The 23617-nt window shown below is 47.3% G+C and overlaps 1 protein-coding gene across 1 annotated transcript in view; it reads right to left on the bottom strand.

Moving 5' to 3' along the window:
- LOC122390689 overlaps positions 1-23617 on the bottom strand; it is a 60677-nt gene that overhangs the window by 29047 nt on the left and 8013 nt on the right. Inside the window, exons 2-4 of the mRNA XM_043383863.1 lie at positions 14235-14323; positions 13635-13764; positions 5924-6072 (exon numbers count right to left, since the gene is read on the bottom strand). Coding sequence (XP_043239798.1) covers positions 5924-6072; positions 13635-13764; positions 14235-14312 — 357 coding nt within the window. The 5' untranslated portion in view covers positions 14313-14323. The remainder of the gene's footprint in view (positions 1-5923; positions 6073-13634; positions 13765-14234; positions 14324-23617) is intronic.

The raw sequence follows: 23617 nt of genomic DNA, 5'->3' as shown, positions 1-23617 counted from the left end.
AGGTAGGGGACAACTGACAATGAAATACGCAGGACAGTCACTTCAAGGAGCCTTCATAGTGTTGAAACTGAATTGCTTGTACTGATCAAAGTGATTGCTTTGATGTGTCGGTGGCAAATAAATGACAAGAAATGGAAGTTCGCCGCCTGACCCTGACCCGGGCGGTCACGCGCGGGGTCGCTCCGCGGTGTGCTGGTCGGCCCACCTGACCTCCGCCCGGCGGGCGGCTGTGGTGTGCCCCAAAACAGTCACTCCGTCGTGACACCAGTGAGATTGCTTGCGAAAGCCGTTCGCGTGCATCAGTGGCTGGGACATAGTGCATCGACTGCAAGCCATGTCTAGTCGCCAGAAGCCCGGTGCGCCTGCCGATGGGAAGGGACAGCGGCCACGCAGCCGGTTACCGCCCCACGCCCCTGGCGGTCGGCCGGCCGCCGGCCCGGCTCGGAGCTCGCCGGCCGACCCGACGCCCACTGGGCCCGGCGGCGCCCCCAATCGCAGTGGCGCACTCAGCGGCAGCCGTGGGCAGGTGGACGTCCGGTCCATGGTCAACCGCCTAAATCGTCAGCGGAGCCCAGCCAAACGACAACGAGCGGTCAGTGCCGGTACCAGCTCGGACACATCCGCAGATGATGGAGACTGCAGTACCGACCAGCAGCTGGGTCCAATTCAGCAGTTCTTGCAGCGCGCGCTAGACAAACAGACGGCAGAGCTGACCGAGCGCTTCGAGAACACTGTGGCCGGTCTCAGGGAGGAGATCACCGGGCTCTGTCAGCGAGTCGTCGAGCTGGAGAGCCACGTCAACGACCAGGGCAACGTCATTCAGCAGTTGCACGAAGCCGTCGACTCCCGGGACAGCAGGATCCACTTTATGGAGGATGAACTGGAAGAGCTTCGGCGCGAGGGGAACACTCCGTATTTAGTGCTGGACGGCCCTGGCCTCCCTGGCCTACCCCCGGAGCTAGAGGAGGAGCCCTGGAAGGAGGATGTCGCGGCTACCACCAGAGCCGTACTACAGCAGCACGTGCCATCGGTGACAGTTCATGAGGAGGACATCGTGCAATGCTACCGGACGGCGCGAGGCAAGAAAATCGTGTGCCGGTTCGCTAGATGGGGACCCGGTAGCACCCGAGACGCTATCTACGACGCTCGCACTCATCTGCAGAGAGACGGGAATGGAGCCCGACGACAGCCACAAGATCAGATCTACATCAACGAGATGCTGACCACGGGAGCACACAATGCGTTCATGAAGCTGCGTGCCGCGCGTAAGAGAGGTGAAATAAGCAGTGTGCATACCAGGCATGGCCTCATTTACGTGCGCATGATCCCACATGGTCAAAAAATATGCGTGCGGAACCGCATTCAATGCGAACGAGTGCTACGCGGCGAGTATTGAATAGCGAGTACCGCCGACCGGCGCCGGGAGTGCTGGCGCCGCCCGTGCGCCGGCCTCCCTGCCCGTGGGGTTGGCCGAGGTCACACAGTGCTGAGTCGACGGCCGAGCGGCCGGGGCGGGTGTGCTGGGGGGTGACGTCACGCCGGGATTGCTGGGACGGGACGGTGAGACTCCGGACAGCGCAGTCTGAGGAGGTGAGCATGGGTGGGGAGGGGATCGACGGCTGCCTTTTAGAGGAAGGTCAATATGCGGTGTGTCATTTGGACTTCCCTTATGGCTGGGATGTGTTTGATAGTCCATATAGCTGGTCGGTTTCGTTTACCTCTAGATGCCAGAGTTAAACATTGTTACATTTAACACCAGAGGGTTGAGGTCAATGTCAAAAAGAAGGTCTCTGTTTAGGTTTTTCCATCGGCACTATCCGAATCATATAATAGTGCTACAAGAGTCACACAGCAGTGTGCATGATTACACTTACTGGCAAGCAGAATGGGGTAGCCCCATATATTTGTCGCACGGGCCCAGTACCCACGATGGCGGTGTGGCGGTGTTATTACCCAGATCCCTAACCTTTGATGTCACTGTGTTGCACAACGATAATGATGGCCGGCTTCTCGTCCTTGGTTTTAATCACGAGATTCTTAAATTTGCGCTGCTCGCAGTATATGCACCCACACAGGGACATAGTCAGCAGCAACTCACTTTTTTTAGTAATATGAAACAAAGGTTAGACGTCATTTACGAGGAAGGTTACACAGAAATTTGTATGGCTGGGGATTTCAATGTCCAGCTTTCTCCCCTAGACGTACAAGTAGGTCGATTTAGAAATAAAAGACCGGCGCAAACACTTAGAAGCATGTTAGAGGACTGCAGTCTGGTCGATGTTTGGCGGGAGCGGCATGCAAATACTCGACGGTATACATGGCGAAGATACAATCCGGTGCAAGGATCCCGTATAGGCTATATCTTTGTATCTCAGAGCATGTCGGCTAATAGTGTAATTAGAAGGGCTGAGATCAAACCGTGTATTTACAGTGATCACAGTCTTGTTAATCTAGAAATGAGCGTGCACACGAATGATAGGGGAAGGGGCCTGTTCCGCTTCGATAACCGCCTGTTAGAAGACCTACAGTTCGTTCACGAGGCGAGGCAGGAGATTATGAAGGCTAATGGCGGCCAGGGACTCTATGAGGGAATTGTTGATCTGGGATTGAAAATAGAAATGTTACTAAGTGAGATCAGGGTGCGTAGTATGAAAATTAGTAAACATAAGGCTCAAGAAAGACGAAAAGAATATAATGCACTCATTGGCGACTTGGATAAGCTTCAACAAGAGATAGCGGAAAACCCATCAGCTGAGCGAGTAGATAGGTGCAGAGCGTTACAAGAAACCTTGGACCGAGCGGAAGAAGAAAAAGGTAAGATTGCCATGATACGATCGGGGGCTAGGTGGTTAGAAGAAGGGGAGAGGCCAACAAAATACTTTTTGAGGCTATGCGAACGTAGAAACAAAGAGAAAAGTATACATGTTTTGCAGCGAACTGACGGGGAAATTATCACAGGAAATAGAGAAATTCTTAATTATTGCAAGGATTATTTCGAAGGCTTGTATGCTACTCAAGCTTTGGCTGACGGGCCGCCCGATGTGGCCCGTTTTCTGATACCCGCAGATTTTCCCAGACTGAGCCAGGCAGATAGAAGAAAATGTGATGGCGACATAAGTAAACAGGAATGTGAAATAGCATTAAAAGGGATGATGAATAATAAAGCCCCGTCCGTCTCCGGATTCTCTAAGGAATTTTTCCTACACTTTTGGCAAGAAATGGGTGATCTCGTTGTTTTATACATTAACCAGGCTAGGGAAGAGGGTACTTTTTTCATCACCCAGCGTAGGGGAGTAATAACTCTAATCCCAAAGAAAGGCGACCCCAAGCTTATCCAGAATAAACGACCAATTTGTTTACTCGATATCATCTACAAGATAGTGGCGAAGGTTCTAGCAAATCGCACGATGTCGGTCATTCGCGACATCGTGTCGCCGGATCAGACAGGGTCAATACGCGGTAGGTATATTGGGACGAACCTCCGAACCATCGCTGATGTGATTCATTACACTAACGCGGACAAGCTAGAAGGAATAATTATGGCCCTCGATTTCCGCAATGCTTTCAATAGTGTTGAGCACGCGTTTCTGTATGAAGTTTTAAAACTGTTTAACTTCGGCGAAAATTTCATTCAATGGGTTAAACTTTTGCACAACAGAAACGAGTTAGCCGTTATCAACAACGGGTTCACCTCACCATGGTTCTCAGCAGGTAGGGGACTACAGCAGGGATGTCCAATGAGTGGGCTACTCTTCGCACTCGTGCTAGAAACTCTAGCCATTAAGATCCGTAGCGCGAACGAGGTCCGAGGTATTAATGTATCGGGCGAGATTTTCAAGTCAACTCAATACTGCGACGATATGACCTTATTTGTACAGGACCACGTATCTGCTGTTAAAGCCATTGCCTTGGTTCGGGAATTCGGCAATTTGTCTGGGCTAGAATTAAATATGAGGAAGTGTGAGTTTATGTGGGTTGGCTCAAAGAAAGACTGCGAGCAAACAATCTGTGGATGCTCACCAGTTAAAAAAACGAAAATTCTCGGTGTATGGTTTAGCGCTACCCAGAATTGTGCACCTATCAATTTTGAAGCCATCGACTCACGGGTTAAAGGCACGCTCCAAGACTGGTCACAAAGAGCACTCACCCTAAAAGGGAAAATAACGGTTGCAAAAGCCCTAGTAGTTTCTCAACTCGTGTATCACATGGTTGTCACAAGAATGGAAGAAAAGCATTTGGCCATGATACAGAGCCACATCATGAACTTTCTGTGGCGAGGACGGCCGCCCAAGGTGGCCAAATCGACGATCATCATGCCCGTCGAAAAGGGGGGATTAAATGCACCGGACCTGTTATTAACCAATAAGGCGTGCAGAATATCTTGGCTTGGTAGGATGGCAAAGCATAAGGGAGCAACGTTTGTGAAAGCATTGCAAAATAGGCTAGGGTTTAGGCTCGGCAATGTTTTAAACACAGACTTTGAAGAACGCTGGCTAATTAACAGACAGGTCCCGGATTTTTATAAAGAAATGCTACTCTGGTTTCGGAGCATACACCCAGCGAAAACTCCTGAATGCGGTAAAGCAGTTAGGCAACAGCTGTTATGGCAAAATAAGGCACTCAAAGTCAATAATAAGACTTTATTCAACAAGCAACTAGTTAGAGCGGGAATTTGTCTAATAGAAGACATCGTGGACGAGATGGGCGTTATCATAAGCTGGGAATCGTTTTTACTTCGACACGGCATCCGCATCAACCCAATAACATATATGGGATGGTGTCGAGCCATTCCGGCTAGTTGGAAACGATTAATGCGCGGCAGCTGCCAACTGTCACCCGAAGATCGAGACTCAATGCCGTCACTCTCGCTACGCGGTAAAGACATTCCGCTAAGCCTATTAAAAACTCGCGCCTTTTACGAAATCATGCGCGCAGAACGGTTACCGACAGCACAAACCAGATGGGCAGCTGAAGGTACAGATTTTGGCATGGACTGGGGAAAGGTATACGCATTGCCGTTCCAAGCTACAGCGTCGACCAGGCTGCAGAGTTTGCAATATAGAATAACGCACCGTTACTTTCCAACTAGAAGATTTTTGTTTATTCGTGGTGTAACCGAGGATCCTTTTTGTGATCATTGCGGTGAAGTCGAAACATTGTCCCACCTATTCTACACCTGCTCGGCAGTCCAACCATTTTGGAGCGCGTTATTGGAAGTAGTTAACCGTAAAGTAGGGAACGAAATTTTCACCGAGAGAGACATCCTGTTCGGTGGAACGAGATTCAGGGCAGTCGTGAATTTAATATTGCTTGTCGCGAAACAGTTCATAGTATACTGCCGCCATGGAGAATGTGCACCCAATCTACGGGCGTTCCGGCCATCATTACTTAAGTCTTTTCATATGGAGAAGGTTATTGCCATTAAAATTGGAAAACTGGATGAATTCAGAGAAAGGTGGGCGCCGTTTCTACAAGACGATGCCTTATGTTTGTAGTGTGACACTGTCCGTGATTCGTGTGCGCTGAATTCCGTGCCTGTAATAATCGTGTATAAAAGAATAGAATAAAATAAAGGGAAAAAATAATTAAAAAAATGACAAGAAATGGAGCGATAAATGGGTTTGGTGTTGTGGGCTCATTCTGGTCAAAAGTGGCTGGCCTTCGGACCTAGGCCATATAGACTGTGCCGGTGCTGACTGCTGATGTCGGTCGGCCACGGTGTAGACGATGCGTTTGCTGTAGGTACTTAATTGATTTCGAAAAGAAATGCCAGAACAGAGGAAATGAGATAGGTATGTTAGAACAATGAATTGTGTGCTACCATGTCTATTGCCATAATACGTGAACAAGAGTGAAAACTGAAATCTAACAGCAGAAATAAAAAAATCTTGGAAACTAAGATGTACGGAGATCATCGGCTTACCTTTGAGTAAACGATGCCATTGAAGGGCCTGTCGAATTTGAGCTGAATCTGCATGTTGTCGGCTCCACACTTGACGTCCAGGGAGAGTATCTGGGGCGCGTTCAGAGGTCGAATCAGGTCGGCCGCGCTCAGCTGATCGACGTCCAACTCTGCAGAGGCAAGAAAACACAGAGGGTCAGAGTGTAAAAGGAGATTGCATACGGGAAGTCATGGAAAATAAATCAGAATGGCTTGTTCGTATTTCTATAATTCTGCACATCTAACAGATGCGCAACAAGGCAGCAGAACAGTTTTCGCAGTCACTTTGCCGTCGTTGCCTCTGACACGGGGCTCGCGAGACGAGGCAGAGAACATGGGTCAGAACTCAGATGATCCTGAATAGTTGTCAGACGGTCCTGAATAATTGGGTTCTGAATAGCTGTCGTTACTTCTGAATCTGAACAGTTCCTCTCTGTCGACAGGACCATCGCTAGATAGCTGACGAAGGAGAGTGGGATCTATGTATGGTATGAAGGCACGCAGCGAGCCGCGGAGGGAAGTAACGCTTGTCACCTGGTGTTACACGTCACACGTGAGATAACGATTCCAACGTGACAGGCAGACACGCCACTTACGAGCTGTTGGAGAAAGTTGATTTAGTCGGGCAAGCTGATTCGGAGGAGTTCGCGGAACTAAAAAACAGTGACCATTTACCTAGACAAATAAAATAAGAATAAAACAATTAAGGACAGCTTCTTTGAAACTTAAACCACTAGCTGATTTTGCTTCGGTAGAGGCCCATTTTGCTATAATATAGCAAAATGGGCCTGATGAACTCGTCGTCGGCTTGTGTGATGAAGTCCCTAAGACCGAGAAGGAAAACCGATGGAATCAATTGGCTAGCACAAAAAGGCAATGTTCTCGTGAAAAAATTACGAACTCCAAGTCAGCCACCGGCGGACCTTCTACGAAAGCCTCTGCACAGTTCATCGGCTGCGGAAGCGGACCGCCAGTGCCCCAGCGACGGAACCGTTCGGTGCAGCGTCACACCGCCGTGGGAATCTGCCGTGACGGTGTCACATCTTGGCGGCGCCCGTGGGAGGCGGCGGCTCTCACGTGCGCCACTGGTCACCTCACGTCAGTTCGCGTCAGCGCCGCCACCGCAGAATTTCGGCGAGCGATGACCGCCGGCCGGCCATGCAGAACCGTCCACCACCGGCACTAAATGAGGACTTTGTGGCAGTTCTAACGGAAAGGCAGCGAGCTGCGGCAGCTTCAGGCAATTGACAGTAAGCATAGCTGCGGCAGTTTTAACGGACGACCGCAGAGCTACTGAAGTTTCGCAGAACAGGGTGCTGTGGCAGCTGTAACGGACAGGAGAGGACCTCTGGCAGCTTTGACACGGATGGGTGGGTGAGCCGCCGCAGGCGGCAACTAATATGGGCAGGCGAGTGGCTGTGGCAGCTATGGGAGCAGCAAGTAAAGCTGCGGAAGCTGTAGACGACAGGAGAGGAGCCATCGTAGCTTTAACTGTAAGGGGAGAGCTACCGTTGGTAACGTAATGAACGACATACAACAGTTCTAACAAGCGACTTAAAGGAAGGGTGCCACCTTCCGAAATTTTTGTTCTATGAATCTATTTTACTTATTTGAATTTTTAGACGTGGTTAGCGCGTCCACAATATACAAAAAACCGAAACATTGCATTTAATACATTGGCCAAAAAAAAAGATCGTTGTTTATATCACCACTACAACTCAAGGTCGTTTGATGTGGCAGCTAGGACGGCTGGCATATCCTGTTGTCATGGCAACATATCATTCTGCCATTTGCATTGATGGCGCAACTGAGACAAAAAGATGAACAAATAAAAAGGAAGAAGATAACATGATTTGAACTAAGTTGTAGGTAACCAAGTAGGTAACTGTTGGCCATATTTGCCAACAGTTAAAGAACATCAAATAAGTCGAGTAAAGGTTTTTCCTTTACAATGCTTAAGAGATCGCGTATTTACAAATTGCAACCGAGCTCCGCCGTGGGGTAAGGTGGGCAGGGGTTTTTGCACTACGGCTGCGGTTGAACTACCGTCTGTGGTAGAAACTTCAGGACGATGGCGCGTTTCATACGAAATCTGGCGCAATGTTTGTTTGCTTCTGAACTTTACACCTTGGTCCACTGGATGTGGTGCTTAACCCAAACCAACCAACCTTCTGAACTTGTACTGTTATTGCTGTGAATTCTTGAAGTGGGAGTGTTTCATTAACAATTTGTGGATTATTTGAGTTTCTTTATATAAACATAGAAAAGTATTATGAAATATTTTGTGGAAACTGCAAATACTGATATGATCAATTACTTAGTTTGGGAATTGATACACATTTTGTAGAGATTTGTCTGGCAAATGGTGTAACAAACCTCAAGCCTATCATGATCTGAAGCTGTTGTAACAAATCAAGATTGCTTTGAGGTTACATAGTACCTTGTTGGAAACACTGGAGCATGGTTCAAGATGATGCGTAAAAATTCAAGATTTGTGCGAAAGCTTGTGACTGAAGAACGAAAACAGTTCGATATGATGGCTCAATCAAACGTGGAAATGGACGACAAAAGTAGAGTTTCAACATTCCAGCATGTGAGAATAACTTCAGAAATTCATAGTTCTTGTAGTATTGCATTCTTCTTATGTACAGTTATAGGTTTTGTTAGGGTATTTCAAATTCATTGTGTCAGTTGAGATAAAGATGGATTGCGGAAAAAAATTAGAATCATTGCATGGTAGCTAGGTACTTGTTCGGTAAAAAGGTATGTGATGAATGCCATGAGAAGGTTTTTATTTAATATATGGTCGTTGTTGTACCTACAAAAATGCAAGCTTACTAGCTACTAGTTTCTGAATCAGAATCAAATCGAAAGTATTTGCCATGAACGTAAATATGTAGGGTGAATAGGTCAAAAACGCCCCCCTTAAGCGCGAAACCTTCTGACACTCAACCCAACACAGATTACTTAAACCTTTGGGCACCATCATGTAGCTCATTCTTTTTACTACGCTTTGAGACCAAGAAAAGACACCTGCGTGTGGTATTTAACCCCCCAAAAAGGTTTTCGCATACCCTTACAAAAGGGCGTTTTGCCCCATACCCTGGGTAATACGCCCACACCCATGTGCAAAGCGCCCCCACCCCATCCATCAACAGAAAATGATGAACATGGCAGAACTTGACGTCATTCTGACGTCATTTGTGGTCAACCTACCATAGCCTTTGGAATAAAATTTTGTTGCAATGTGTAAAATGGATGCCCAGAGGAGTCCTGAAAGTTTGGTGACGATATCTGCAGTCGTTTAGGATATATCAGCAAAAAAGGACAGGGAGAGGCCTTTTCGGCCCCGACTTACAGGGCGCTACCCTGCACTCTCACCACCGTGCAAAACGCCCCCTTTCAGAAAACTGGGGGCGTCTTGCCCCATGCATCGAGTAGGCGTCTTGCCCCATCCACTCCATTTCCGGTCAACAAAATATTGACAAAAAACGCGCCACTAACGCCGCAGCATAATACATTCAACAGAATGACAATAAAACGCAGTTTTGAGTGATGTGCACAATAGCAAGTTTTGTGATGTAAAGAGGGCATCAAAATATTAGGAATCTTCTGTAAAAACAACAAAAACCACACCCAAAACCAACATCAGCACCTACCCACGCTGCTCCTCAAGACGCAGAACCGGAAATAGAGACCTACGTAAACAAGCAGCTGGCTGTTCTGACAGACAGGATAAAACACCTATCCGTCGATAAGAAATACGATTTTTTAGGGGAGGCGTTTAACCCAGGGGTGCGTTTTCCCCAAAGTTACCCTACCTACCTGCAAAGTATGTCAATAAATTTGTGTGATGTTGACCAGAGAGTTTTATCATCTGGGCATTTATGTCGCTTCTTACATTAGGTGTTAAGCATAGTAATTACGGATGAACTTTGTGCCAATATCTTCAATGCACAATGTATGTAGCATGTCTACAACCCTCACTGATCCTGCTATAGCTATAGGCATTTGGCACCAGCTTGACCAAGGGCATGAACTTCACAGTTGCACAACCTTTTGTCATGTACCACCAGTCACTTTTTTACTTAAGGTGCACATAGCAGTGCACACAACAATGTGCAGAGGGCCTACACAAAAACAACATGAATAGTGTGCACGATGCACAGCATTGTACCCTGATTATTTGAATATTTTGACCACTTAACAGTCAACAGTCAGGAGATAATTATGAATATCACATTTATTATACATCACTTGTCAAACAAGAGCATGATGACACACATTTTGACAAGCAATCATGGTAGTATTCCAATAAGTTGGACAGTCACCTCCCTGGGCGTCATTTTCCCAGGAAGTTACCTCTGCAGGTGTTGTGGTAGGCTAGGTTGAATTGGGTTAAGTTAGGCGAAGTAAGGTGGTTAGGACCAGGCCAGACCGTAAGGACTGGTCAGGTTGATTTTAATCTTTCATTGTAATTTGACATAGATACCTATTACCTATGTATTTGCTCCAGCCTGAATTTCATTAGGTAATGAGTTAATTTTGCTTTGTTTTTATCTGTCTTGTTTTGTGTTTTTGTCCCTTATGTTTTGCCCCATAGGCAAGGGTGGAGCTTTTCCAGGGAAGGTGGTGGAGCATGATTGGAGGCGCTCAACCAGACGGCATAGGAGGGCACGGTTTCTGAATGCGCACTGATGCCTGATTCAAGCCACGGTGTCTTCATGCGGGGCGGCGCGCTACTTAAAAGTCCCTAAAAGAACGGGAAGTGATGCCGATAGAACCTTCAATCATTCTGGGCTAACGCTTATGACTTGGGAAAAGTCGCGATCCCAATTCAATCGAAAACCTGTGGGCTCTTGTTCAGCAGGAGGTGCATGAAGAGCCACCCGCCATAAGCACTGCTCCACCGCAGGCACAGATTTAGACGGCGTTGGTCCGCATCAAAGCCAGTGTGCTGGAAAATTCATTGGCTGAAATGCTTCAGAACATTCACCACTGTGTTTTTATGAAAGGTGGCTACAAGCTCAGTTAAAAGAAAAAGTACCAGATTGTTTTGCTTTTTAATTACAGCTGCAAGAAAGGTGTCCGGATAATTCCGTTACACCCCCTGTAATGTTCAAATGGTTGCTAAATTCGAAATCAGCTCCAAAAACTAGCCTAGAAACATGTAAAACTCGAAAAATGAACCGAGGTCATCAAAGGTCATTGAGCTGACCTGACCTTCAGGTGACCTTGACACCCACCCTAATGGCCTAATGCATGGGACCAGCATCATATCACATGTTTCAACGGTTGAAACCACGTGAAGACTGCAACCGCGCGGCTAATGCGAGCCGACATACGCCGAATCGCGATTCGGGCCAAACATGGTCTCGAGAAATAGGTCACAAGTCAAAGGTTATTTGGGTCAGGTCATGAAATTTTCAGGGTAGGTGTAAAATTGATAAAATCGGGGGCATTGAAAGTTTCGTCGCGATCGGACGGTTTTTACGCGAGTTACTCACGAAAAACCGATAAAGCGCACCCAAAAAGGCAGAAATGTGCACATGCGATATCCTATACTGCGAAAAAAGTGCATCATTTTTTAACGTCGCCGACAAATTGTAATTACCCTAAGCTCAGGCAGATGTATGGTAGAAAATCCCCCAAGTGAAATACACTACGGCGGAAATAAAATACCCTACGGCGGAGCTCGGTTGCAATTTGTAAATACGCTAAGAGATCTATGGAACCCTTCACCCTTCATGCAACTTACTAGAAAAACTTCCCAATTAAAATTTTAAAACTTAAGTGTATACCATAAAGAAAAAATATACCCTTTCAAAATGATAAAACATGCTTCAAAAGTATAACTTTTATACATACCTTTGCTGATTTCATGTTTTATAAAATACCCTTAACACGACGAGGAAATAGTGCTGAAGATTTTTGCCTGCCCGAATGCTGGCAGCAAAACTCGCAAATGATAACTTCACGTGCGGATTCAATGCTGACCGTCTCGAGCATAGGTAAGTGAAGCCGGTTTTTAGGTTCATGTGAGGCTAATCTTGTAAAAACTGCGTTGTGTCCAAAAGGTGGCACCCTTCCTTTAAAAGCTGCTACACCTACGGCCAATAGACAAGGGGCTGTGGCAGGTATCAAACTAGGAGAGGAGCTATACGCAAGCCACGCTTGACGCGGGAGCTGGTGAGACGCACAGCAGCTCCAATAACGAGCGGGCGAATGAGGAGCTGCGGCAGCTTTAGCGGACAAAGCGCAACGGCCCTCCAGGAACCCGGTCTCGTCGCGTTGCCACCGCCCTCACCGCGTCACGGCGTGCGCTATCACGTCACGTCACGCTGAGACACATGACGTCACGTCAAGTCACGATACGTCATATTTAGTAACAGCATGTCGTCCTGGTAACCTGGTCTTGGCTGGTTCTTCGTTCGGGCTGCTTACTGAACTAATTTCCGGTTAGTTGACGGGAACGTTTTCCGTTTCTGCATGTTGTCGTGACAAAATTCAATTATGGCTCACATTTGAAAGTCATTATTGACGGTATGAGATGTCAGATGATGTTTTCATAGAACGTTGAAGCCAACACCCAGGTTGTGAGGTGTATATGTGTATGATATTGCTCGAACTAGTCCGACGACTGGCGACAGTCACCTTTTGAAGTAAAGCATTGGAGTTAAAAAAAATGTATTGCATGTTTATCAATAGCCAAATGTGTTGCTCTGAACTGTTGAATCGAGATACATTCGGTATTGTATGAAGATAAAGGGTCTTTGTATGAAGAAAATGTTTATTCTTATAGATATCTTTGATTATTTCATTTGTTGAGCAACGCTATGCAGTCAATAAGGAAGTTAGTTGGCTTCCGTCACGCATATCAATTGTAAAAGAAGCAGCTCGAGATAAGCGCTTAATGATTTGGGTACTTGGTGAACAGATAGGAATATCGCCGCTCGAGGACCGTAGTTATCATCAGGACCGGAGTGTTGTGTAATTGTCACGGCTGGCTTCCCGCTTTCTCTGGTGAGAGGCATGGAGAGCCAGGTGGACAACTAATAACTCTGTCTCAGGAAGCTGAGATGATCAGGAGATATGACCCATGATGGAGAGACACAAAACAATGCATAAACATTATGTCTCTTATCGTGTGGGCATTGCACGTCTACAATAAGTAACGCGCGAATGATTTCATGGTGAAATAACGAAAATTTTCCCAGCAACAAAATACAAAAAAGCCAGCGAACAAAAATGAAGATTGACTGAAGTTCCGTCAGTTTTTTTTCTTCTATAAACTGTTTTATAGACCAATGTCACCGAGATGTTGCATTCACCCAGCAGATCGTTCCCGTTTCAGTCGCTGAAATTGGACCTTGGTTTGTCAGTAAGCACTAAGCATGATCTGCACTCAGATTTACAAAAATAGCTTAGTCTTGAGTATGTACAGAGCTCGTGAGTTCTACAAAGTTCTAGGCGTAATCAGATGTCAGATATTTCACGACACCACAAAAAAAAAAACTAAAAGTGATAGGCATCGTGAGTCGTGACCTCAGATGAAAACTGAAAAGCGGCGTATTGAGTTTTACGGGTTTATCATGTACTTTTATTTTCGAGCTTCATTGTGGAAAAGCCGCAGCATTATCGTAGCATAACCTTCCTCATCCACCACCACCAGCTCCCCTTCCCCGTGACCCACCGTTGAGTGACCGCGCTGGCGGGGGTACGAAGAACCTGACGAACTGATCGCCGGCCGGTCGGGTCTCCACAGCCAGCTGGTCCTTGAGCCGCTGGATCTGGTCCCGGTCCACGTCGGCCGTCCACACCAGCTGCCGTGGACAGGGTGTGGACCAAGGGCGGGGTAATTTGATACCTTGATAGTCGATAGCTAAATAAACTGTCATCGACTGTAATCGCCACGCCCCGTGTTGATTGTCCATGACGGTTATACAATACAATACAATACAATACAATACAATGCAATACAATACAATACAATACAAACATAATGGAATTCGCACATAGTTGGGTGCATTCATGAATGATTGAGTTACACCGTCCAGAATGTTATTTTATGCCGCATAGACAGTCGACAGCAAGGCTTTGATGATAATCTGCAGAATTTTAATTTCGTTGCCTGGACGTTTAGTTTGTGAGATCGATTTGCTTGCGACGTATAAAGAATCACGCACAATGTAAAAGGTCGATTATTTGGTTATGTTGACGGTTCCCCTCCTCAACACAATGCTGAGGTAGACCAAGTTGGATACGTTGCCGTAGCGCAGAGTTATTCGCTTACCTGTGCCATCAGTGAAGCTACAAATGCAACGGCGATGCCGCTGATCACCGGTCTTCTACTGCTCTTCTGTCGTGACATATCACAGCCACCTGGAACAGAGGTCATGCCGAGTTTTCAGTTTTCGGCATCTTAAATGGTCGCTCTGTCACATAGGAAGTGTTTGGTGGTGCGATTCAAGGGTAATGAGAGTGAGAGCTTTAGGGCAAAGGTATTCTTGAGGACAAGGGATTTCGAGGCCATTGTATGAAGATACGCATGCTAGATAGGTACGTAGATACGCGAATGCACCTAATTTGACCAAATCTACACTAAGCCTCTTTTACAATAAAAAATCTTCTTATCATGAATTTATTTGAATGTTTTAATCGAAAATCATGTCTGATAATTTGAAAAATGATGTATTACCTGTTAGCATCTATGTAGTTGTATGTTTATCAATCGCTCGCTGTTCTGTAGTGGTGTATGCCTTTAGCGTTGCTAAGCGGCGAGCTAGACGTGCAGCTAACGGCATTGGAAAAGTTACATAATTAAGCTAGTTCTGCATTGGTGTGTTACGTGACCTCAACAAAAGTGTGCAAGCAATCCCATGCTCAGAGTGCACTTACAAGAGCTATAGGAATCAGATAAAACTCTACAATGGCTGTAATTGCTGCATGTTGCTTTGGTAATTGTTTACGCTGCGGCATTGCAGCCTCTGATTCAGTTTCGTGGCCAAGCAGAAACAGATTAAATGTTAACATCGTCTGGGAACGCTGTATTGTAGCGCTACCATGTATTAACTTGTAATATGAATTCCCACGCGAGAAATGAAGTTATGACATGACAACGCGCTGGTTTCGAGTCTTTATCATTTTCGCGCTAACATCGGTTGCGACATGCTCCGTGTTCGTAGTTATTCATCAGCGCCTTGGTCAGTGGTCTTTCATATGCTAGTTATTTCTTGAAAATGGATAACTTTACCTAGGCGTCTAGATCGTGAGTGCAGGGAAACCAAGAAGGTTATTCTACTTATTGATGCCACAACTAAACTTACTTTTTTTTTAAGCGTCTAACCCATGAAGAAATACTTAACAGTATTTCTTCATGGGTTAGACGCTTCAAATAAAGTAAGTTTAGTTGTGGCATCAATAAGTAGAATAACTTCTTCTTGGTTTTTAACAAATCAATCATGAATTTATTCGACAACATTTGCAAACACAAAATATGAGGTACTTTTGACATCGATCTAAGAGGTAAATTGCTAAATTGTGAAGTGTTCTGCTTGGTAAGAGACAATGGTCGTAATAAACGTCATGACGGACCAAAATGTATGATTTGCGCAAAATGAGTCGTACGACTCCTGAAATTAAAAGCGACAGGATGTTTGGCATCGAAACAAAACAACATCGTTCTGTCAAGAACACGGACAATTTCACGCTCCGGCACATCCGTCCGCCGGTCACCGGCGCGGAATTTCGTCACTCAAGGTTCTCCGCACTCCTCGTGCCGGCGAAGTCTGGACATTTCGGCCGTCTGAGTGAAACCCCACCGACCTGCCGCCCGGCGGGTCACTCCCCGCTCACCGCTCCCCGCAGGATAAATTTCCACATTTCATTGACCTCTGACTTTGTTTGTGCGATGGTTTGCGTGGGCACTGGGCAGCGCGTGGGTATGGATTACCATCCACTGTCACTCTTGCGGAGGGACTAATGGCACTTACAAGTTACATCATAGCCAATATGCACACCATGAGTATATTGGTATATCAAGTGCAGAGTATATCAAGTGCAGGAGTCAAAGAACAATCTAATTCTCATTGTTGAAATGTCATCTCGGGTACCAAACTTTTTATATCCATTTAAATGCTTTATTATATTTATCTGCTTTATGCATATATGCCTAGCCTGCAATACCTAATGTTTCCTGAATTATGACTACACAATACACATGGCGTCACAACATATAAATTGTGGATGTAAATACACATCTTTGGACCCAGACCACTCACTCTAGATTTCAGCATGGATCGCCTCTTGGACCCTTCACCGTCGAATGCTACTTACTCAACCGACGGTCTACAATCGTGTAGCATGTATAGAACATGACCATTGACCACAGACCTTTCAGCGAGCCAGCCATATCTCACCTATACAGAGCCATTGATCGTGCACTGAAAACAATTTAACCCAAGGCTGGCGAGTAAACCGGTGTTTCACGGGTACCCCTATCCGCAACCATTTTTAACCACCCTCCCAGGAGTAGTGCTAGGCCCCATTGCGGTGTAGTCGTACTTGCTCTGAGCGGATATAACCGCTGTCAGCGAACAAGTCCGCTGTGAGCAGGGACGACTACACTGCAATGGGAAATTACTGTACTCCTGGGAGGGTGGTTAAAAATGGTTGCGGATAGGGGTACCCGCAAAACACCGGTTTACTCGCCAGCTTTGGGTTAAATTGTTTTCAGTGTGGTCGGTAGTGCGGTGCGATCATAGAAGATCGATTCGGCGCCCATTTACAATCACTCACGAACTTATGGTGCCACTGCCGACTAACAGAGGCCCAGCTCACCGGTACGGTATTGGTAACCCGTCACGGGACAGTGATTTTGGGAGCGGCACGTTACCTCATCTCACCGGTATAGCTCGCATATATAGCTGGGAATCACGGCACGTTTTACAGTGCATTGCGATGAAGTCGTGCACTTTCCATAACTTATGAGTTACTTCGTCTCCTAAGGATTGATACCCGTAATTTGGATGCTTGCACACATAACCGGTTTCTTGCAAAAACGCTTTAATGCTGTTCCACATGATGCACACTTAACTGTCGCCTTTGGTGTGAAGCATGGAACTACCGAGTGTTGTGTTGTGTTTACGGAGCGAGCGAAGCGAGCGTAGTCTTTCCTTAGATTAACGGAAATTTCTGAGTATGAGCGGCCGGCCGTGGTCACGCTTTTGCGAGGCTTATATCTCAGCAACCACTTGACCGATTTATGGCCCTTTCACACGTAGCAACTTTTCCGGTCGCCGGCGACGGCAACTGTCGCCGGCGATCGCCAGCGACCGGGGTCAGTCGCCGGCGATCGCCAGCGACCGGGGTCAGTCGCCGGCAACTCCGCAGTTGTCGATATCAGCTGACCAGTCGCCGGGGTGTGACGTAGCAGTCGTGTCAGCCAATCATTGAAGAGTTGTCGGCGTTGCCGAGAAAGTTCAATTTTTCCAACATTTTGAAGTCGCCGGCGACTGTTCTAGCCAGCCGCCGCTCAACTGTCACGTGACCCGCTTGACCTTGAGTTGGCACCAGATATTGCGCTGCTGATACATGCAGCGGCGCAGCTTATTTTACTGCATTATTCAAGGTACTAAATATTTGGACATGTTTTGCAGGATGATAACTACCGTCTAGGTAATATTGGAATAATATTTATTAGATCTATTATTGAAACAATACATAATATCAATGAAAATACAATCAAACTGCGATTCTTCTACATTGGAATTCAATGCACTCAAGCATAAAACTGAAAAGTGATGTGTACTTGCAGTTCCTCCATTTTTCCTAACGCATCAGCCAAGACTACGAGTGCTGCAGATTTTGCTCACCTGTCTTGTTTATTCAACTACAACCCTGTTCTCAATAAATGAATAACTTCGCTGTAACGACATTAGCATTGAAGGAATGGTTGGTGGTAAGCATGGGACAATCACAGTGATTTGTGGTCACACATTTTAACCGTGCTTTGTATGTGAAAAACAGAAAAAAGGCATTCTAGAAATGTAGCAGAAATTCAAATGCCAGAAACGGACCTGAGGAACGGCGAAGCCTACCACCCACATAAAACACAGGCTTTCATTATGTCAAAAACAGATGCTGTATTATCTAAAGCGCTGGATTGGGGAACACAAGTGTACCCCCCCCCCCCCCCTTATAACAAAATGCATTTTTCCACACAGTGGATATCACTAAACATGGCGAGGTGACAGTATATGACACCATACGCGCTACCACATAAAAATGCAGCACGCGCGGACACGGGGCAAGGACGGTGGCACAATATGCCGATACCCAAGAAGAGACAAGCCTAGGTCAAAGGTGACAATACTGTGACAGAAATCTTAAAATCAGCCTGGACACAGCTCACTCTTCATGACCGTTTTTATCGAAAATAGACCAACAAAACACCAAGGCTCCTTCGTCCAAAACTCAAAACTCGACATGCCGCTCCAAAGGCCTTGCAAAACAGCGCACACCAACAACGCATAATAGCCAGCAACGCACACGACAGGATTTTCGAGGCCCGAGTCGTCAGCCGCCGCCGCCGCCACCTCCCGGCAGCTGATTGCTGAGTGCCTTGCTCCTTGCCCACCGGCGCCGATCGTGGCGACCTCTTTACTCTGGCAGAATCGACCCTACCGAGCGGCGACAGCATTCAGAAGCAAAATGACAAATGAATTCACTGCACTTATGTCAGAAAATCGAATGCACATGCCATGGTCACACGCGGTGCCGTCCACGGGGCCGGCAGAAGCTGCACACTGTCACCGAACACCACCTGCACCTTGAACGCAGTATGTGAGGGCTTGGCGGACGCGCGCCGCCTCGCGTGCGGTATTGGCATCAAGGCCCGGATACGAGGGAGCACAGTCACACTCGGCGCAATCAGAGCACATCGTCCGGGGCCGTCAGTGTCGATCTCCTGACCTCACAGAAAGTTGTGCAGCACACAGGTGAACGCCGTCAGTGTGGTGACTGGTGCGCAGCACACCGTCCCACGGAAGATCGTCTGTGGGCCGTGGTACAGATGCTGTCTCTAGGCAGAGTCAACAGTGCAGTGGCAGAAGTTGAACATTCAGCTGCTAGACTCCTTTTCGGGTCAGCAATGCCGTCGAGTTGGCCATCAGGTGGTGTTGCAGAATCATCAGGTACTCTTGATCAGGTACATCAGGTACAGAACCTCTTGACTCATCAGGTAACGCTGTGACTTGTCTGCCAGGCACAGAGGGCGGACATGTCAGAACATACTTCAAATACATTTTTAAAAATCATTTTTTAACCAAAAGCTCTGCAAATTAGGAAGCCTGGAATAGGCTATTGCTTAGCATCATAAAAACTACCCAAATACCCAAATCAGGTTAGGCTTGGTTTACCCAAATACCCAAATCAGGTTAGGTTTGGTTTTTACACTTCAGGCTAAAATGAGAACTATCTTACATCATTATCTTTGATGACGCTTTTTGTCTTGCACAATTGACAATCAGTATTCAGTGACACAGAATTGGAATTTGTGGTTCAGAAACCTAGCATTATTTCACACCTAGCATTTTAAGGCAGTGCTCATTCTTTTTGAAAGCAAGTGTATTTTTTAATATAATTTTCTAGGTAATTCATTTCCTACTGAATATGGTTATGAGACCATTGTTACTAATTTTGGTATTGTTAAGGCAGCTGTAGCATGAGTGGGCATATGCTGTAGAGACTGGAGTGATTAAAGTCACTAGAGGCTTGACGGTTTTTTTTAGACATTATGCAGCAGCCTGGGGAGATATGCAGAGGCAAGTCTAGGCACCACCAGAAGGGGGACAAGCAGTCAGCACAACACACAGCGGGCACAAGGGGAGAAGATTGTAAAAACTATTGCCTGGATCCACCTCTGTGGACATCCTCAGGCATGCCTCTGTGGACATCTCCAGGCTGCTGCATGTAAAAAAAAGTATCAAGTCTCTAGTGACTTTTTCCACACTGCAGCAAATGCCCGCTTATTCTTGGTCTGCTCTACCTTCCTCCAATTATGAGTTTTGTGTGAAAATGACATTTTTACATTGGTGGAGCTTGTGTGCGCATGGTACACATAAGCCATGCCGGCAGCATTGCTGCAATGAATAGAAAACAGCTCCAGGGCCAAAATACATACCACCTAATACCTTGCCAAAATACATGACATACCACCTACTGGGCATACTGCAATTATTTATGTACTTATAAGCCATGGATTATCATTTGCCATGTGAGCACGCACACACATGCGAACCCAGTGCGGATTAAGTTTGGCCTGGGTTGTTTATCCATGGTACCAAGGAAAACTCCAGCAGAAACAATAACAAAATTGCAAAGCTACCTGTTTGATTTTGATCATGCTAATTAATGAGCAGCAATATAATATTTTGTTGCTATCAAATATTTCCTTGTGTCGCACGAATAGGTAGGCAAATAGCTGACTGATGGGTAGGCACTTTGTCCTCAAGGGCACTGATACTGAATGTAAACAATGTTCTTGTGACACAACAAGCAAGTTTTCATTACCTTATGAAACTAGTGTCAATTTCAATGTCATTAAAATATTCAATTTGATGAAAAAATACATATTTCTCACAAATAAAAATCATGGGTGATCATGGGCAAGTGCGCCACAAATGACATAAACCCTCCAATATTGTCGAATCAAGCTTAAATTCAAGTCACAACAGCTTCACGACAGGCAAACTACAAGATAATAATCCCTATGCTACTGTGCAACAAATTTAAGGTAGCCACACCAACCAATTTAGGAAAAAAATGCATCACAAATCACCTAAACCACTCACCAAGGACAAAACTGTCATGGCGGCGTCCGCTGCTCGAGAAGAGTCGCCGGCGACTGGCCTGTGACGCGGATCTGACGTCACCAGTTGCTGGCGATTGCCCGGCCGTGGCCCGGCGATCGCCACCGACTTGCTTACGTCATACCTACGTCACACACGATCGTTGGCTGGCGGTCGCTGGCGGTCGCCGGCGACTGCTGCTGTCGCCGGCGACTGAAAAGTTGCTACGTGTGAAAGGGCCATAACACGCGGTAATTTTTGTAGGGTAGCTTCATTCCTTCTACCAAGTATTGGACTATTGCCGATGCATGTGGGTGACCCCTTATGCACGTGCCACGTGCAAAACGAAGAGGTGTCACTTTTGTAATTGTTGCAATATCTCGGTAACTACTTGGCCGATTGCGCTGAAAGTTGGCATGTACCTAGGTAGGCACCCACTAGGCAATGCATATCCATGTGCCAGAATTGGGGTGCTGCTGCACGTGCGCACGTGCAGGGGTCGATTCCAGATCTCGAGAACGGCTGGACCGATGGCGCTCAAATTTGGCACATGGTTAGGGACCGGTTAGTAGGGTGCCGTGCAAAAGTCAGTTGGGACCCATTTTGCACGTGCGCACGTGCAGGGTGCCGCTTCCAGATCTCGAGAACGGCTGGGCCGATTGTGCTCAAATTTGGCACATCGCTAGAGACCGGTTAGTAGGGTGCCGTGCACAAGTCAGCTGGAGGTACCTCGTCGAAATTTCGCACGTGCAAGGCTCACCCTCTCGCTCGCTCCGCTAGTCGCCCCAAAAGGCGTTATACTGGTTCTTATGGCCTTTCGTTCAGCTACAGCAGCCAATCCACACTGATCGTCTACTATACCCTCCGGCATAACTCTCACTGTTATCCACCGCCCATCTCATCCTCAGCTCGCGGGTCTCATTATATCCACGGGAGGCCGGTAGGAAGGTTGGAATGAAGTGAGAGGGAGGCACCGGAGGCGAGAGAGGGACGAGAGAGAGAGAGAGAGAGAGAGAGAGAGAGAGAGAGAGAGAGAGAGAGAGGGGGGGACTGCGGAGGCTAGGAAGAAGCAGCGGTAGACCGAAGCAGCGACTGGAAGAGAGTTGATGGACCGCTGGACCGCTTAGACAGGTGAGAGGACGGGCGAGGCTGGGGCGAGGCTGGACGGAAATGAATTGCCACCGCCATGAATGCGTGTTTACCGGAGACCGGGGGTGTTTACGGTACAGGGGTGGTGGGAGAAACCGATGGGCGGCGGAGATTGACGTGGCCCCGGGGGCGAGCGGTGGAAGGAGCGACTACACACCCAGAGGGCCGGAGATTATGAATGTATGTAGTGAGAAGAACACCTGAAAGGAAGGGAAGAATGGGTAGACGGCAATTTATGAATCATATTCGCACAGGAATAGAGCACAGGAGAGTTCCAATCACCCACAAAAGCAGAGTGATGGAGGCGCTACGCCGGGCCGTCACGCTAATTAAGAGTTCATCCTAATTAAAACCCCGTCCCGCCAACAACAGCCGTCGATGGGCTCTGCCGATGATGGAGCGTGGTAAATCGAGTATTCCCGGCGCTTCTCTGTAGAGCGAGCACCAAAACAAAACGATTTCGGACGCGCACGGCGGCCGGCGGTGGGCGGGCGTTCCATTGACGGCGAGGGCTGATGACGGAGCCTCAGAGCGGCGTCAGCGGGGCAGAAAGTTGGCGGGCGGCGGCAGCAGTGAAGAGGCTACAACCAGCGCCGACGCCTCGCCGACCCTCTCGCACAATCACCTGTGTTGACCCGCGCCCCCCAGCGGCCCGCTTTCCGACGTCCGTAACGCCGCACGCGACACACGCGACGCTTGGGTCACCCGCGGCGGCGAGCGGCCGTGGAAACTTTCTCCGGGCGGCAGCGGTGAGACAATTGATGCGCACTCCGGAGACGCCCACCTGCCAGTGGGTCCTGGGGCCAAACAGTCGACGCTGGAGGGTCTGCTTTGGACTGAGCTGGGTCGACCGGGAACAGCTGAGGACGGACAGGCGTCGTGCAGAATGGAGAGATAGGGCAAAGAGAAGTGTGGGGTGGGAGTGGGTCCACAGGGGATTTGGTGGATTCCAAGCGAGAACTACCGTTACTATTGTCGTTTGTGTGAATGTGCGCCAGTGAATTGTCCGTGTGACAATGGGCAACAATGGTCACTGCGGAGCAAACAGAGAAGACTGGTTGGTGGAGCCCCACCTCCCACCTCCGTTCTGGCGCGTGGGAAATCGTTCAAAGTTTACGTGAGTGACAAGCTCAAACAGTTTTTTTTTTTTGTATAACCAGGAACAACCATTCTGGGTCTGATGATAAATGTTGACCCGGTCGACTATCAATGAAAGCTTTTCATATACTATCTTGAAGAAACATAGAGAATAAGTCACGCAGACGCTTCACTGGCGCCAATGCCAGACAGCTCGGCAGCTTGCTTACGTGAGGTGATAAACCCTAAAGTCGATGACATCTCCCCGATCAAGCTATTTGGAATACTTGGAGTTGGAAGGCATGGTGGTGAAAGTGTTTGGCTTGTGTCCTAAGAGAGTAGAAGGATGCGATAGAGGCTAAAAAACGGCAAAACACTATGACGTACCTACATAGTTCATACAAGGCCAGTAATGAAAAGTACAATTTATATAGGTAGGCTAGGCACTATAATCGCAAGACTGCAAAATGTTGTGTGTCTTAATAAAGCTTTACCAAATTACCTGTTTGCCTCGGTCATTTGGTATCCGTTGGGAAAGAGCTGGGTCATTTTCGAGACATCCCTAGCAGTTCAGGGTATGTCAAAAGCCGTCGTTGAGAAC

The sequence above is a fragment of the Amphibalanus amphitrite genome, unplaced genomic scaffold (genome assembly GCF_019059575.1).
Source record: "Amphibalanus amphitrite isolate SeventyFive unplaced genomic scaffold, NRLGWU_Aamphi_draft 000405F_arrow, whole genome shotgun sequence".
In the NCBI taxonomy this organism is placed as follows: domain Eukaryota; kingdom Metazoa; phylum Arthropoda; class Thecostraca; order Balanomorpha; family Balanidae; genus Amphibalanus; species Amphibalanus amphitrite.
This window is presented reverse-complemented; position numbering and strand designations above follow the sequence as displayed.